Source organism: Primulina tabacum, chromosome 2 (assembly GCF_025594145.1).
Source record: "Primulina tabacum isolate GXHZ01 chromosome 2, ASM2559414v2, whole genome shotgun sequence".
NCBI lineage: Eukaryota > Viridiplantae > Streptophyta > Magnoliopsida > Lamiales > Gesneriaceae > Primulina > Primulina tabacum.
Window position 1 is genome coordinate 52,322,496 of NC_134551.1, and position 17,328 is coordinate 52,339,823.

A 17,328-nucleotide genomic window follows, 5' to 3' on the forward strand; every position below is an offset into this window, starting at 1 on the left:
AGTATCATTTTAGACGTACAAAATCGCTATTTTTATCACTCCCCCACTCCATAATAATCTTCTCTAATTCCCTTGTTGTCAAACCATCTCGAGTAAATATCACAACAAAAATCACGCAAGTAGTATCTACAAATTAGGAACTCATATCTAACCAGACAGAAACTGAATACAAAAATAGGTCCAGGAATATGTTCTTATTTATGATGATGATGATGATGATTATTGGTGTTTGAATTTGATAATATATCATTAATTATTAATGGAAATTAAAGTTGTGATGACGAATCTGAAGGAAATGTGTATCGTGAACCAAAGGATTATCTGTTCTTCCCGGCGGGGATCCTGACCATCCGTGTCCGCTGCATCCACTTGATTCTCTAACGTCCATTTTCTGCATTTATACACATACATGTACATCAACATAAATGTATCATTAAATTTTTCATCCTTTGGTAAATAAACAATGGAGTTGACACACTGTCATTGCAGTATAAAACGAACATGCATTACTTGAATGCGTGAGTCATCGAGTGAAACGTAGGTGCATGTCCAATTTATAAAGTGGATATCATCCTCAGTGGTTTACTGTGTGTTTTGTATTTAAAATACTCATCTTTTATGTATTGAAATATATAAGAGAGAGCTATTTTTTTTTTCCTTAAAATAATTATAAAAAATAATATTGCATAGAAATTAGAATACACATGCATGTGCACACATATGTACTGTATGTCTTATTAAGCTAATAGAAAACCTCGTCAGCAATCATGGTGAGAATTCCACTGCTATCACAATTCAGCGGGCTGCACATCAACAAAGTAACATCAAAATCAAATTTTGTAGTGCAGGCATGCGATTAAATGATGTCATATTAAATCATAAATATGGATGAAATATGTGTATTAAATCATAAATATGGATAAAAAAAAAATATTAGGGAGAGTGACAGCCTCCATTTCTATAAGTTTGCAACAGATTCAATTGATTCCATTGCTTTATTTTTTCATATAGACGCTCCAACTTACACATGCTCCCTGCATAGGAGGGGATAGTTCAGGAATTGGGTGGGTAGGGAGGATCGGAGGCGACGCGGCTTAGGGCAAACCGGGGCATCATTTTCTCTAGAACAGGCTACACCTCTTGTATCTGCATTTGTATCAACTAGATTATTTTTTACAGAAAAATGATGCATTGATTTGAAAAGATGAATAAGCAGCAAAAAATTCGTATGCACTTGTCCCTGTTATTCTGTTTTGTTTGTGCATTAATATCACATTGAACTGGTAATTAGGAAAAATGACAAATGCCCATATTATGAGTTCAATAAATGGATTACAAATGTTGGAGTTGCGAGTGTAAAAAGCATTTGTATGGCTGAGAATAGTCGTAGGATATGTGTCTTGACTAGCGTTAGTTGCCCTATTTTTCATGTGCGCTCCATTTCACTTGGTCCAAGAGATTTGGTAATGCGATCATACATAGTTTTCAAGATTAGATATTTTCTGAAGCTCTTCTATTCATAAGGCACTAAAAAACACTGTTCTTTAAAAGCACAATCAATGAAATAAAACACGATAGTTCAATTTCAAGAAAGTAAAATTGTTCCCATCTCCAACATATCAAAGCTAACTATTTAACTAATATCAAAATTATGAAATCAATCTTATTTACCTCGAAATGATTCGTTTGGCTCTTGGGTATTAGTATAAACTATATGATGGTCAGCTTTATAATTTCATATGCTGGTTCTCAAAAACCACCCACGTCTCAATCAAAAGAGGAAATAAAGGCCTCAATGCTAGCAAGTACTTGCATTTCAGTAACACCAGGAATCAAATATCTGACCAGCACAAAGCTACAATGCACCACAAAGTTGGTACGAATGAGGTGTCAATAAAAATGTGGTTTTATTAGAATTTCTACATCCCTAAATTTCTATAGACCAATCCGAGAAGCCTGGACTGGATGTTAAACGACAATGACCGTATGTATCAAAAAAGCTTGAATTAGATAAAATGTAATAACATTGTATAATGATGATATGACTAGATTTCGAGCAGTGCTGCTTTGTAGTTCATCAGATTTAGTAGTGTGATTAAGGAAGGTCACCGAGACAGATGGTGGCACGCTGTTATTGTTTACATCTTCAGGTTGAAAAGCATTTGAATTTTTCGCATCATAACCTGCATGAAGGGCTGAAGGCCAGAATATAAGTTAAGAAACAAGCAGATAGACATTGGATTGACTAATTTAAGAAAAACTCACAATCAAATTGCTCCCAACCAAGGACAAGTTTTTCTCGGTCAAAAACAATGCAGTGGCCGGTCATGAAGTTTTCTGCAGATTGTTAGCAAGTAATCAGCTGTCTTAAACAAATATCAGGGGGAAAGTTAAAAGGCATCCCCACTAACAATTTGTTTTGAGCTCACGAAGAGAGCAGTGAACTTCACAAGAATTAGAAGACGTTGATATACAGTTCATCAATTCCACAAACAAAAAAGGCTAGTAAATGCAATTTATATCAGTTGAAGTGATATTTAATATCAAGAAGAGTATAATTGCCATCTCTCTGAACCACTTTCAAAAACTGAATGGTCTGATTCAGCATTTACATACACAAATATCACGAATGTATTGAATACAACCTTTTCATTTTTCACCTGAGAGTTAATAAATTAAATCTCTTTATTTTTCACCTTTCAATAAAAAATATTTCAATATGTGAATGAAATTTCCGAAACATGAGCATAATTTACAACTGAATAGCACTTCTGATCTAGTGATACACTGAAAAACTCAAGGGAAGGCAAAGGATAAACAAGAATGACTTCAACTAGGAAACTTACGCCCGATTATATTAAGTTCTTGACTCTTGACAATAGCTAAGCAGTATACAAGTTCATTCTGCAATCAGAAATAATGTAAAAAACGACGACAAAAATAAGACATGGGACGTCATGAGTAAAACAAGCAACTTGCAATAAGGCCTTACAGGACTTGAGATGACAACTATTGGATCATGAACAATCATCTGTCCTCCCCCATTCATTACAAGGCTCATAACGGGAATCAAACTTGTATTTGTGTCGGGGCTACGAATCATCAAGCAGAAAATCAATAAAAATATGTCAAAAGAAACTTGGGAAACATGCAGCAATTAATTCCGACCTCATCATATAACAGTATTCAAAAGGGAGTCTTGGATCAGGTGGAAGCCGCTTATCTCTTATATATGAGTTGAACTGCAGAAAGTCAAAGTTCATTAATTCATGCCTAAATTAATTAGTAACTTAAAAATTCCATGTAAGTGCTTACGCTGTCTGAAAGCATTGTATATAAAGGATCAACCAGGTATGTAAAGGATGTGCCGGAATCAAAAAGTGCCACGAATTTTGAATCAAGGTCATTAGTTCCCACACGAACTTGAGTCACAATAACATTGTAGATAGGGCTGAAACACAGTTTATTAGAAATAAATTAATGATACAATTATGGCTATTGAAGAACATCGGTTGTCGATAAAAACAATATCAAGTGAAAGAAGATTCACTCACTGGAATGTGTTCATACTGAATGGGGTCTCTTCTTGGTCGAGGCTACCCTTATCACCAAAGTTAATCCTCCCCGTCCCATCGTACCCAAAACACAAGGAGAAAGAATCTGATACATAGCCTTCTCTTGACAAGATACTAGGAACTGATATTTTCTCCAAACCTAGACCAAATAGACCATTTGGAGCAGCGATATCCAAAAAGGCGCCAGTTTGGACCTGCCCGCAGCTGACCCATCAAAGTTAGAAACTTATGAGGACTCATAGCTATGCAAATTACTAGAATTATCTAAGAAATTTCAAGAATATAAAAACACAGCAACACTAGTTGAATCAATGCAAGTGGGGTAAACATTTAGTCTTGTTTTGTTTATTAGGCCAAAATACTTCAATATATATCGATTCCCTAGATATTAGTTTAGCACACCCGTAATATATGTTCGTTGACAAAATCTCCAATATTATCAAGTGTTCAAAAGTCTATATATTCTTCCAATCTCACAATTCGAATTTCATGCAACATGACATACGCATTAAGGTCAACGACTCGCAAGACTAGGTGCAGGTGTACACCAGTACTGGTGATAGGCCATGATCCGATAGCATTTTTTTAAGTCGGTGCGTACGAGTAGAGTCAAGAGCCGCAAAGTTTCTTACTTGCAAGACGTTTGACCATGAATAAGACTCCAATGGAAGTTCTCAAAACAGTAGGACAATAGCATATTTAGCAGGCATCAACTTACCCAAATGTTACATACACCTTTACGAAGTCCACATCATTTTCTAATGTCCTTAGGTGAAGGACATCTTCAACCAGAATTCCAGAAGTCGAAGTTTCGGATGACACATATGACACATGGTATTGGCAATTGTTAGAGGTACCACTGCAGCTGTCATGATTGGAACATAGGTCATTGCGACAAGTTACATTTTGGCTTGTAGTCGACCCATCTGGATCGTATATGCTTAGCTCAAAATCCTACAACGGCAGGCAAATAAGTTTAGATTTACCACTAGATCCCATGAACTTGTGTGACATCTTCAAGAATACCAGAGTTAGACGGAGTACAAGCGATACAAATAACATTACATATAATCAACACACCTCCACTGACTAAAGTTTTGCTGAAACAACCATCTTCCATGCACGCACAAAAGCAAAAGGCATAAAGGTGACATTCAGAAAAGATAACCAACTGAATCAGGGAAGGGAACATACAGAACTATAAGGCGAATCATCTGTAGATGCACATTTCATACAGTTGCAGGGAACCCAGAATAAATCACTCCCTGTATCAAGGGCCACAAGAAATCTCATACCAGGCGTCCCAACCGTCACTGTTGTATAATGCAAACTGCAGCAATCTCCACAGACAAATCAAAAAAATTATAATCAACCAATTCACTCTAAAATAATCTTGTAAGAAGTAGGATCAGGACTCAACTAACACTGAAAATAGAATAACGCATCTAACACAAAATAAGCTCATGCCATCAAATTTTTGCAAGAAAAGAAATGTACAGTTTACTCAATGAATGATACCCCTCATAAAGCTTCATGCTACGAAGTATACAACAGATACTTACAATCCTAAAGAGCTGATTCGCAAAGTAGAGTTGCCATCAGAGAAAGTGAGAGCGCCACCTGAATTAGACAATCTCCTCCCATGCAACACGCGATCATGACTTACTAAAAGCGCATAGTATTCCACACTACCCTTTCCCGGCCACTTATGCGCCTGATAACCGGAACCTGTCCGTCGAGACCACTCCTTGACATGATCGGAAAATCGGTGGTGCATTTCCAGTGTGAAAATCCGAGCGGCGGAGAACTGAAACAGCCATAAAAGCAAAATTGATGGCGTTAATGTGGATCGCGGATACATCTAAGTGAAGATGGTTAGGTTCCGTTTGTAGAGAGGGAAGAGCCGGTGGCGGTTGGAAGCCAGTTGGAAGTTGAAAAAAAATGACTCTATTTTCCCACCAAGGATTTTATAGTACTCCATACATCTTTTGTCTTTTTTAATGCCCCATTTATAGTCCAATATTGAATTAATTGGTCAATCGTAATGATTTCATGTGGTATTTTCTTAACCTAATCACTCGTAAATTGACAAATATATCTCAGAGACTTTCGTCACATCATCTCATATATTATGATATTCGATTTCATGTCAAAAATAATTAATTTTCTTTCAAAATATATCGGATGAATGATAGTCTTACACAAAACTTACTATTAAGATATTTATACGTACATCAGATAATAATCAAGTAGCTTGTTTAGTCTATTTGTTGTATATATGACTAATTACGAATTTAGCATAATCATATTTAATGCTTTTAAAAAATTACACTGATTAATTATAACTTGAATTCATTTTCTATGCGAGCTTTTTTTAACTCGACGCTATCTGAAAATATAATTTGATAGCTTCTACAAGTGGACATGGTATTTCTCCGAGCAAAGCCTTGTTTTTCTAGGTATACCCGCGCAGACTACGGGAGAGCCGCATCATGCGAAAGAGCATAAGAGTAGCACAATGGAAGATCAGAGCAATAGAAGAGCAGCATTATGGGAAGAGCAGATCCATGGAAGAGCAGAGTCACGGAAAAGCCGCACCATGGGAAGAACAAAAGAGTTGAGCCATGCCGCCCTTCTTTTAACATGTCAATTCCATACAGGTTCTGACCTGAGGTTCACCCATGCATGATCCTATCTTACCCGAGGCCCTGCTCCTTGATCCTAACAGAGTTGTAAGGTCCGAGCCTAGCCGTCATACCCGCTCCTTCATAGGAAACCATGCCAGACTTGATCCGTGGCTAGGGAAGCACTCCGTGCCCGAAATAAGGCATATATATTTGTCCAAGCGTTTGTTGTCAGACCCCCATTAGCCCTACCCGAGCCGATGAGAGCCATGCCTCACTATACTTGAAAATAAATCCATAAGATACTCATGATCGCGGAATAGGCGTACCAATAACATATAACGAGAAAGAATCTTGAAACGGGATATATCCGAATCTATCAATGTCCTTTCCAATCACCATAAGCATCGGATGGACATACCTGGAAACATGTCAGACGTTCACTAACTCTTGTTCTTCTGTGTTGATTCACGTTGATTCCCTGGACGACCCGCACCATGAAGAGAAGATGATTTAGCTCACTTGACCAAATCACATGTAATTTTTGGTAACATCATAATTTTATTCGTATAATAAAAATAGTCTCCATCATTTTAGAACAAAATAAATTTTTTTTATCAAATTAACATTTTTTTCATAATTTCCAAAAACATTTTTCACTGAATAATATATTATTGAAAACATAATATTAAAAGTTTAAAATAGAAGTATCCAACAAGTCGTAGTCTCGTTTGACAGTTTATACAGCTGTTCTATCTTCGATCGCCTTTTTGGAGTCACTGTAAACGTTTTTCTGTAAATATACGCCAATTATAACTTCGAAAACCTCTGAAATCAGAGATGATGATTGCAGACGGAGTTGGAGATGAAGAAAAATGGCTAAATGCTGGGATCGCCGGCATTCAGCAGAATGCTTTCTACATGCATCGCGCACTTGTACGTATAACAATCGCGTGTAGGAAGATATTTGTCTCTTATGTGTATCGGCGTGCGCTCGTGTCGATGTTTTTTGCGGTTTTGATAAACCCTAATCCTATTATTTCATTTGGGTTCTTTGAATTGTAGGATTCAAACAATTTGAAGGATGCTCTCAAGTATTCAGCCCAGATGCTGTCCGAGCTTCGTACTTCTAGACTTTCCCCTCACAAGTACTATGAGCTTTGTATGTGAACGGAGCATGGACTTTCTGAAGTCGTTTGACTTTGCTTTGATTTTTGTGTGTGTGTGTGTGTGTGTGTTTTTTTTTTTTGGGGGTGATCTTAAAGATTTTGATAAATATCATGATTAGATATGAGGGCATTTGATGAATTGAGGAAATTAGAGGTCTTCTTCAAGGAGGAGACTAGTCGCGGCTGCTCAATGGTTGAGCTGTATGAGCTCGTCCAGCACGCTGGCAACATTTTGTCTAGACTGTAAGGATTTTTCCAGTGTTATACATCTTCTGGAATCTTGTATTCTGTTCAGAATTTGCTTCTGGATGCGATAAGATTGCTTCTTAATTAGAAGCTAAAACATGTTCATTGAGGAAGAAGAACAGATTGCATTTATTTTGCTAGTGATGCTTCATTACTTTTGTTTCCATTTGTTAGTCTGTGTTTGTTCCTCATCTCTGAAGTTCCCAACAAGAGGTAATATCAATTGTTTTGCTGCTGAAGATTTTCTCCGATCTTATGCATGCGTTATGTAATCTATGTTTGTAATTGCCAACCAGTTAATTGGCATATTTTTGTGACAACACATTTGCAAATTTGCTCACCCCTGGCATGAGAATCCTGAAGTTTTGGTGTATGTTTCTTATCTGTGAAAGTAGTTAGGCTGTTTCCTCTACTTGAACTATTGATCACCTGGTCACAATGAAGCAGCATTTATGTTTCTCCGAGACTTGCCCTCTATGAAAAATATGTTGAGGTGATGCAATTGGTCCTTGTACTTGTGTCTATTTTCTGTTTCCTAGGTATTTGCTCTGCACTGTGGGTTCTGTTTACATAAAATCCAAAGAAGCTCCTGCTAAGGATATTCTCAAAGATCTTGTAGAAATGTGCCGCGGCATCCAGAACCCTGTCCGTGGGCTCTTTCTTAGGAGTTATCTCTCTCAAGTCAGTAAAGACAAATTACCTGATATTGGTTCTGAATATGAAGGGTAATAGTACGATGTTATTACTACGCTCTTGCTTCTTTATGAACGTTGTTCGAGTATTAATAGTATAAGATCAATAAAGAAATGCTACACCATGGACATCTAGATTTTATCAGTAGATTTCTCATCAACTGCTGTTGATGGCATTCTATCCCCACCTTGAGGTTTTTTTTTCTGTTAGACTAGATGAATGCCAAAATAAGTTACTGTACAAGATACAAAAGTGTTTCGGACACTCAAAGTGCAAAAGTTGATATAATTCTATTTCCTTGCATGGTGACATATTCCACTTAAAATTCTGTTTATAATTATGATTTGCTTTCATCTAGGTTATATATTGCTTGATATGTGTATTTTTGCTGCAATTTTAGGTGTTAACATTTCCGCTAGTCAAGCTATGTAAGAAGTGAGGGGAAAGCTCGGTACCTTTATTGTAACTTCTTGTCAGTTGGCTTATATGTACAAAATATTATTTATACTACATATACTTCCGAAACATGTGTTAGAACCGTGGTTTATGAGTATGCAAGCATGTATGTAGATGCCATCTTTCTCCCACATTTTATATTCACACCCATACATAAGCATATGTGTTTGTATTTTTTCCAATATGCATATCACATGATGTGATCATTCTTATGAATTCCAAAGTTGTCTATTATCTTCTACAGAGATTCTGATACAGTTATTGATGTTGTTGAATTTTTTCTCCTAAATTTCACGGAAATGAACGAACTTTGGGTCCAAATGCAATATCAGGTAAAAAAAAGAAATAACAAACTGTAGTAACTGTGCAGTTTATTGACATACATGTTGCACGCCATGAAGATAAAAACTGAATGCATGCTTTATGTTCGTTCATGTGCAAGTTTTTTAATGAATTTGCTATAATTTTCTAATTTGTCTTGCCATTGTCCCTTTCAATTTCCAGGGACCAACTCGGGAAAGGGAGAAGCGGGAAAAAGAAAGGAGTGAGCTTCGTGATCTTGTAAAAGCTAGCTGTCATGTGTTATGTTTCTTGAATCGTTGTTTGGGTGTAACTTGTAGAATCTTGAATCTGTTTCTCTCATTTTGATTAGGTTGGTAAAAACCTTCATGTTCTCGGGCAGATTGAGGGTGTTGACCTTCAAATGTATAAAGAAACTGTGCTTCCCAGAGTTTTGGAACAAGTAATCCATGGACTTGGATCAAAACATTTGTTTCCATTTCTCTGAAAGTAATATGATGGATACACCTCTGTTGTGCTTTCAGGTTGTCAACTGCAAAGATGAGCTTGCCCAATACTACTTGATGGATTGCATAATTCAAGTCTTTCCCGACGAATACCATTTGCAGACCCTTGAAACACTACTGAATGCTTGCCCTCAGCTTCAGGTTGATGCATTCTTCTGCACTATCAAATGAACGCTATAATTCTTCAAGTTATGAATCCATGAACTAAGTTTTCTATTTCTATTTTTTCATGTCACAAGTCATGCTGAGTTTACGCTCCTTCTTGATTGCCTTTTCTCAGTCCTCTGTTGATGTAAAAACAGTTCTCGCTCGGCTAATGGAAAGACTTTCAAATTATGCTGCTTCTGGTGTTGAAGTAAGTAACCTAGAGAACTTCATTTAATTCAGTGCGAGGTATGGTCCTAAGAAATTATTGCTGAAGGTCTTGCCGGAACTTTTTCAAGTAGAAGCTTTTGCCAAGTTGAACAATTCTATAGACAAGGTATCCCTGCGTGGTTTCCTTTCAGAAAATTTTAAGATCTATTGGAATATGTTTTGAATATTATAAAAATTCTTACTTTGGTTGTGTTTGTGAGCATATTAGGACTGATCATGACTTAGAAAAGTTAATTCACAAGATTGGTCAAGATATGTTGTACAAATTTTTCTAATGGGTAATTGGATATACTGAGGTTTACCTCTGTCAGAAAACACATTGGTGAGATTAGCCCTTGAAATTATTACAGTGATAGATGCAGCCAATCATTTTCATTTGTCTCGATCCATTATTTTCTGCTTGCATGTGTTTTTGAGTCATGTAAGCATTTGTGCTCATGTGGGCAGCAGAAACCACACTTTTTTGCTTTAACTTCTGCTTGGTTTAGATTGATGCAATATAATGTTCAAAAATCATCACGATGAGTACTTCTAATCATGATACATGTTTTAGTTCATTATTGTTTTTTCACAGTTCTTTGATGTTGCTTTTGAACAAGCATTCCGCTATTAATTGATTCACTAGGACAAAATTTATGGCTGATTGTTTCCCTACAAACTCAAAGTTTAAAATTGGCTCTTGAATGCAGGTGATAGCAGCACAAGATAATATGCCTATTGTTGGAGTATTAACTTTGTATGCCTCTCTGTTGACGTTTACTCTACAAGTACATCCTGATCGGCTTGATTACGTTGACCAAATTCTTGTAAGTTAATTTTAATCTCACATCAGCTATCTTCTACAATTATCGTTACTGAGTTATTTCTATTTCTTTCTTGCCACTTGCCTTACCCTTCTTATTTTTCCTATTGATGCCCCTTTTTATTGGCCTCATCATTTTATTATTTAATTTAATTTTATTAAATGATACTAGATAGCCTTAGCGTAAGCATTGTTTTTTGTAATTACATACAGTGGATTTACAAGGAGTCATGTGCATCATGACATCTCTATTATTTTTTTTTATCATGCAAATTGCCTGTTCTCGGACGCTTGCACAGCCAAAAAAACATACGGTAGGAAACTGATTCTGTCATATACGTAGAAAAGTAAAAGACATAAAAGAGTGAGAAACAAAGCAAACAGCTATATGAGAATAGTGAATTAAGACCTGATATTCTGCCACCGAGTGCTATGAGAAATCAGTGAATTATTGGTGAATAATGGGACAGTTTTCTCCACTGAGTCAATGGGAGAAGATATGATTTTTTTATTACCCTATTGAGCGCTTCTTCTCTGTAAAAAGCAGTTATGCTTTTCATTTTTGCCCTATAGAATCCTTCATGAGTTTTCAGATGTTTTAAACGTGAGACTTATGCAGGAATTAGACATTTGATTTGTTTGTATTTTAAGATTACGGACTGGTCCTTGCCATCTTCTTGCAGGGAGCATGTATACAGAAACTTTCAGGAAAAGAAAGGCTTGATGACAGCAAAGCGACAAAACTGATCATTGCTCTTCTAAGTGCTCCACTTGAGAAATATAAAGATATTGATACTGTGTTGAAGCTGTCAAATTATCCTCTTGTCATAGAATTTTTAAATGGTCAAACAAATAAAGAGATGGCCAATGTAATTGTTCAAAACATAATGAAAAACAGGACCTGCATTTCAACTGCTGAGAAGGTATGTATTTCCCTGATTAACTTTAAGTTAACTGATGTTTGACTCCCTTTTGACTTGGAGTTATTGTTCTTATAGGTAGATGCATTGTTTGAATTGGTAAAGGGGCTCATTAGAGATTTGAATGATCTTCATGATGAGGTGACATGGAGTTCTCTTATCATATCACGCGGCTTTTAATTAAATTTGTTTTAGGTTTATTTTTTTTCACTGATTTTACCCTTGCTTGCACCGTTGGTAACTCGAACCTGGGGACTAAGACCTAGGAAACCAATTGCCCCTCCACTGGGTGCGTTATCTATTTAGGTTGTTGAAACACAGTTTACTCTTGGATGTGCAAAATCCTCTTTATGTTCTGAAATTTTTTGTTTACCATGTTATCTTCAGCTCGATGAGGACTTCAAAGAGGAGCAGAGTTTTGTTGCACGTTTTATCCAAATGATGCACAGTGATGATCCAGAGGAGATGTTCTAGGTGATCTTAACTTTTATGCTTCAAATTGATATATGCTCCGATTTTATGTTTCCAATGGCAATAAAACTTCTACTTTTTCTATCCTCGGACCCTGTGCACCACCCAAGTTAAGGCGAGCCAAAGTTCTAACATCCAAGTGACTCCCTGGTGGTTATGATGAGTGAAAAAAAATTACCTCTACTACACTTGTACACCTGAAAGTTCGCTACAGTAAATATAATCGATATGCTAAGGAAATACGAATAAATATACATTTTTTTTTATGTGTGGACTAGCTAAGAATTTTAATAAAAACTTATATACCGAAGCACATAATAAATTATCTGCATTATAAACATTTTATGGTAATTTTTTTATTCATTTTCATTGTCGGTCATTTCACACCAGTATCACCTTAAATATGCTCCGTACCTATTTTTGGATGACTTAGTTGCAGTGTTGAACAGGTCATGTTCTCTGGATATAATGGCATTTCTCACCTGATGAATAAAATACTCCTCTTTGTTGTGTGACAAGAACACTTCTTGTAGATTAGTTGATATGATGTAATTCGATAAGCTATGCGATATTTTCATTTGTGTTGGATGCTCCACATCTTTTTACTGCAATTTCATTGATGCACCTCTTCTTTAAATGCAAAGTTGTTTCTTTTAACAACTTTTGTTGTTTCTGTATTGTCATTAACTTCATGAATTATCCTACCTAAAGTGACCTATTCTACTATATCTGCCTATTTGCATTTGAGTTGCAGTTCAAATGTTTTATGGTTCGGAAAATGGTTTTGTGTTTATATAGTTGGGAAAATTGTTTTATCTACTGTCTGCTTCATTTTGGTTATATTCAAATTCTTATTGTCCCCAGATCATCTGTACCGTGAAGAAGCATATTTTGACAGGAGGAGCAAAGAGACTGCCATTTAGTGTCCCTCCACTTATATTTATTACCTTAAAGGTATACATAAAAATTTCATGTATTTAATCAGTTCATACTTTACTCATGATCCTTTTAACATGAATATGAAAAGCAATTTGGAGGCTGTTATGGATTATATGGCCTAGGATTGGTGTGTGCAATGGTATAAGTACACAGATTATGACTGCATTTGTTTGACGTTCGTTGCACGTTATGTTCTAACTCCATGGAACGTGCTGGAGTTTGAAAACTCATATTGTTGATTCTCTTCTTTTGCATGGAAAATACACAGTATCCTTGAAATTGTGCGTACAAATCAGTGCATTTTCAACCTCGTGGGAGGTTACAATGTGGCGTAGAACAATACCTCACAAAGCTAAACTAAAGTTATCTACCCCTGCATAAACAATCAGATTAATTTTTATGCACAATAATGTAATTTAACCTATCGAAAGGCTCTACAAAATGCAAACTCTAAACCTAGGAGTAATGATTATTATTTGATAAAAGATAATCTACGTCATGGATACTCAAACCTTAGTTATCTGATGTCTGCCTGAGTTACATTTAGTTTACCCGCAGTTGATAAGGCAACTGGAAAATCATGATGACAGTGTATCCAAGGAAGATGACTCGGCTATGGCAAAAAAATAATTTCAGATAGTGGCACAGGTATGTTAGTTGAATAAGGCTGTAGATTAAACTGCTGTTGGTTTGTTTAGCTATCAGCAAAATCTTTGTGCACTGTTTTTATATTAGACTCGTACTTACTTCGTTTTATAGTTGGCGATAACTAAACCTTCTGAGATTATTATTCCAAAAATCTTTTCACCCCATGTATTTATTTTTTGTTCTTTAGCTACACTAGTCTGAAGTGATCTTCTCTGTATGCAAAATGAAAATTTCCCTTCAGTTTTGCAGTTTCTATCCACTTGAAGCATTTCCCTGTTCTCGGCAATGACCAACTCTTATTATTTTGTTATAGACAATTGAAGCTTTGTCCAGCGTTCCTGTTTCTGCAGTGTGCTGAGGTAGTTTTTGACTGTTATCGCCTGGAGTCCTGGATGGAGTTAGTTTAATTTATCTAACCTATGCATACTACTTCTTTGCTGATTCTCAGGCTGCAAATGGCTGTGATTTAGAACCTGTTGCATATGAATTTTTCACCCAAGCTTATATTTTGTATGAAGAAGAAATCACGGTGAACTTCCTGTATTCCTGTCTTGTTCCTTTCATTAGCTAGTAAATTCGTTTTTTAGCAAATTTTCCGGTTAAGCATCCATGCTATGCTTATTTTGTTCCATTTGCCTGATTTATTTCCTCGACAGGATTCGAAAGCTCAGGTGACCACTGACCACCATACACCTAGTTATAGGCACACTTCAAAGAATGCATGTCTTTGGCGTTGAGAACAGGGATGCAATAACACACAAGGCCACTGGGGTAAATTATTCTAAGCCTATGTTGTCATATCAGTAAGCAGATAAACAGAGGATAAGGTTTTGTTGTGTATTTTTTCCCTCTACGGTATATACGTACACACACATATATACATAGAGAGAGAAGAAGAAGAAACACTCATTATTTGCTACCATATGAATGAACTTATCTTTTTTCCCTTTTTGCTCTTTCACTCTAGTATTCTGCTAAGCTGTTGAAGAAGCCTGATCAATGCAAAGCTGTTGAAGAAGCCTGATCAATGCAAAGCTGTCTATGCATGTTCCCACCTTTTTTGGCTTGATGAAAATGACAATATCCGAGATGGAGAGAGGTGGGTTAGCACAATCTTGTCATCTATAGCAAGGGCACAATCTTCTAAGTTTTGTTCGTCATTTTCTGAAAGTGTTGTTTAACCCCCCAAATTTAAGTATGATTTTTCTAAAATTATATTTTCCCTGAGCAGAAATAAAAATCTGTCTCATCACCGCATGTTCCATGGCTTGAGAGTGGCTTCTCAATTTCGTGTAGGGCCTTACTTTGCTTGAAACGTGCTCAGAGAATTGCCAATGCTGCACAACAAATGTCCAGTGCAACTATAGGGAGCAGCGGATCAATTTTACTCTATATAGAAATATTAAACAAGTAACAAATATTACTCATGCTATCCTTCTTTACACGCTGTTGGCCTTTGTTTTTTTCAGAAATATTGATTGTTTTTTATTTCCTTTTCAGGTATCTCTACTTCTACGAGAAGGGGGTCTCGCAGATCACCGCTGATTTAATTCAGGGCTTGATTGACCTAATCACAAGTACAACAGGTGGTGAAAACACAACACCTGATCCAGCAGCAGATACCTTTTTTGCCAGTACTGTAAGGTATATTCAATTTCAGAAGAACAAAGGCAGTGCAGTGGCTGAGAAATACGAGCATATCAAGGTCTAATCATCTCAACAGATTTTTACCGATGGAGAATTGGAAGACTCTTGCCTGTTGATTTCGGTTTGGTCCTCTTTCACTCCAAGAGTATGCTGTTTGATTCGGTTTTGGGACTAGCCCCGTTCTGAAATCTGCTCGATTTTTTATGGTGATTGCTATCAAATTTGTGGATAGGTGTATAACTCTATTCAGAATGATTAAAAGAATTACATGATGTGTCTGTATTTTTACGACAGAAAGCATTGTTTCTTAGATGTAAGTATTGAAGGACAGATGTTGCAGAGCGGCTTAAACTCGTTGTTGATATTTGAGGGCTTGTTGTATTTTTCTTTATTTATTTATGTTTTAGACGTTTTCTCTGCATCATCCCCTTCTGGAACTATGAAAAAGATATCTTCTTTGGCAAGTGTTTTTTTATTTCTTTTAGATTGTAAAATGTATTAAAGTTATCGGAGGACACTGGTTATGGATTGTTAACCTCATGCTACTTGTAAGTTATATCGGTTTCACTCAAATTCAAGAGCAGCAATGGTTCATTTGATCGCTTGCTTTGTTTAAACTTTCTACACATTTGAGCTTTTAAATAACAACAATTGCATTAAATAAAATCATGCGTCATCCGGAGCAGATGACTTTCAAGTTTCAATGGAAGTGAATTCAGGGTTAGCCCATCGCGTATTTGTGAGTCCAAGTGCGGGCCATGGAGTCGTACTTTGCTTTGTCACTTTTGAACATGTTAGCAATTTCCGGTACCAGTGGATCATCCGGATTTGGATCGGTAAGCAAAGAGCATATCGAAAGCAAAACCTAAACACATAATCACAAAATTATAAATAACAATCACAAAGTTTAATCTTCCCATTTTCAGTATCAAATGCATTACTCTTTATCGAGTTTACCACCTTGGATATGGTCAGAGCTGGACTCCATTGATCCTTGAGTATATCCAAGCAGATATTCCCATTGTTGTTAATATTTGGGTGGAACACTTTTGTCCTAAAAGCGACCTTCAATTTAATAAAATCAACATTAATAATAACATATTGTCGGTTTCTTGAGAAAATCAAGAATTTACAGTACTCTAAAAAAATTTTTATTCTACTATAACAATTTAGAAAAAAATTTGAGTAGTTAAATTACCTTTGGAGGTTTAAAAGGGTAATCAGGGGGAAAATGAATAGTGACTTGGAAAATTCCACCTGCATAGGGGCTCTCATTTGGTCCTATTATTGTGGCTTGCCAATGGAACATGTCTTGAGCAACTGGACCTGATCACATCATTATATTTCATTTAATATATATTCAGACATAGGGTTTTGTTTACCAAAAACAAATTCCATAATTGTATTTGAACGACCTACAATATTAATTTTATAACATCTCAAACCTGCACTGCACGAAGTCGGAGGGTCTCTTTGCAATTCTCTAAGTTCCTTGAGAATTCTTTTTGAAGACATTGCTATAGCGAAGAGAAAATCTCACACTCGAGGAAAAACTCGACTTGGATATCAAACTTAGCAGTACAACAAGCTTATATAAAAGGGTTGAGAGAGTGGAGAAAATGGTTTGTTGATGGTATAAATTCCATAGTATAAAGTAACTTACTTTTCTCTTCTTGAAAATGAGGTTTCAATTGACTTCGAGAAAATCTTCCCATTTGACAAATGTGATATTCTTTAGGCACTAAAATAAATAAATAACAAAGCTTTACTATGTTGCAATATCTTAAAAGAAAAAGGAAAAAATACATTTAAATCCAAATTCATCTCACTACTAAGTACCACTTGCAAAGTTGCGAAGCAGAATTTCAAGGAAATGTCCAAATCCAGCGGTCCAAATTCATATCGTTTACAAGTACACATCTGTAAAGGAGAGAATTGTCCACTTTTAAAGGTTATG

General features: G+C 36.1%; 2 protein-coding genes and 1 pseudogene across 2 annotated transcripts; 1 reads left to right on the top strand and 2 right to left on the bottom strand.

The window, feature by feature from the left end:
* Positions 1 to 123: 123 nt before the first annotated feature.
* Positions 124 to 5,451, bottom strand: LOC142536853 (aspartyl protease family protein 1). Its single transcript, XM_075642235.1, has 13 exons — positions 5,138 to 5,451; positions 4,770 to 4,905; positions 4,294 to 4,529; positions 3,555 to 3,779; positions 3,316 to 3,451; positions 3,169 to 3,242; positions 2,993 to 3,092; positions 2,847 to 2,904; positions 2,266 to 2,337; positions 1,672 to 2,195; positions 1,026 to 1,146; positions 755 to 803; positions 124 to 391 (listed from the first exon to the last, which is right to left on the bottom strand). Exons 1-10 carry the CDS (start codon positions 5,434 to 5,436, stop codon positions 1,969 to 1,971), a joined length of 1,563 nt encoding a protein of 520 aa, XP_075498350.1. The 5' UTR covers positions 5,437 to 5,451; the 3' UTR covers positions 124 to 391; positions 755 to 803; positions 1,026 to 1,146; positions 1,672 to 1,968.
* Positions 5,452 to 6,957: 1,506 nt separating this feature from the next.
* LOC142536859 (vacuolar protein sorting-associated protein 35A-like) lies at positions 6,958 to 15,722 on the top strand (annotated as a pseudogene).
* A 239-nt stretch (positions 15,723 to 15,961) lies between these two features.
* On the bottom strand, positions 15,962 to 16,997 carry LOC142536856 (ubiquitin-conjugating enzyme E2 10-like). The gene is made up of 4 exons (XM_075642238.1): positions 16,817 to 16,997; positions 16,570 to 16,697; positions 16,332 to 16,436; positions 15,962 to 16,236 (listed from the first exon to the last, which is right to left on the bottom strand). The coding sequence occupies exons 1-4, from the start codon at positions 16,884 to 16,886 to the stop codon at positions 16,093 to 16,095; spliced, it is 447 nt and encodes a 148-aa protein (XP_075498353.1). The 5' UTR covers positions 16,887 to 16,997; the 3' UTR covers positions 15,962 to 16,092.
* Between the last annotated feature and the right edge of the window lie 331 nt (positions 16,998 to 17,328).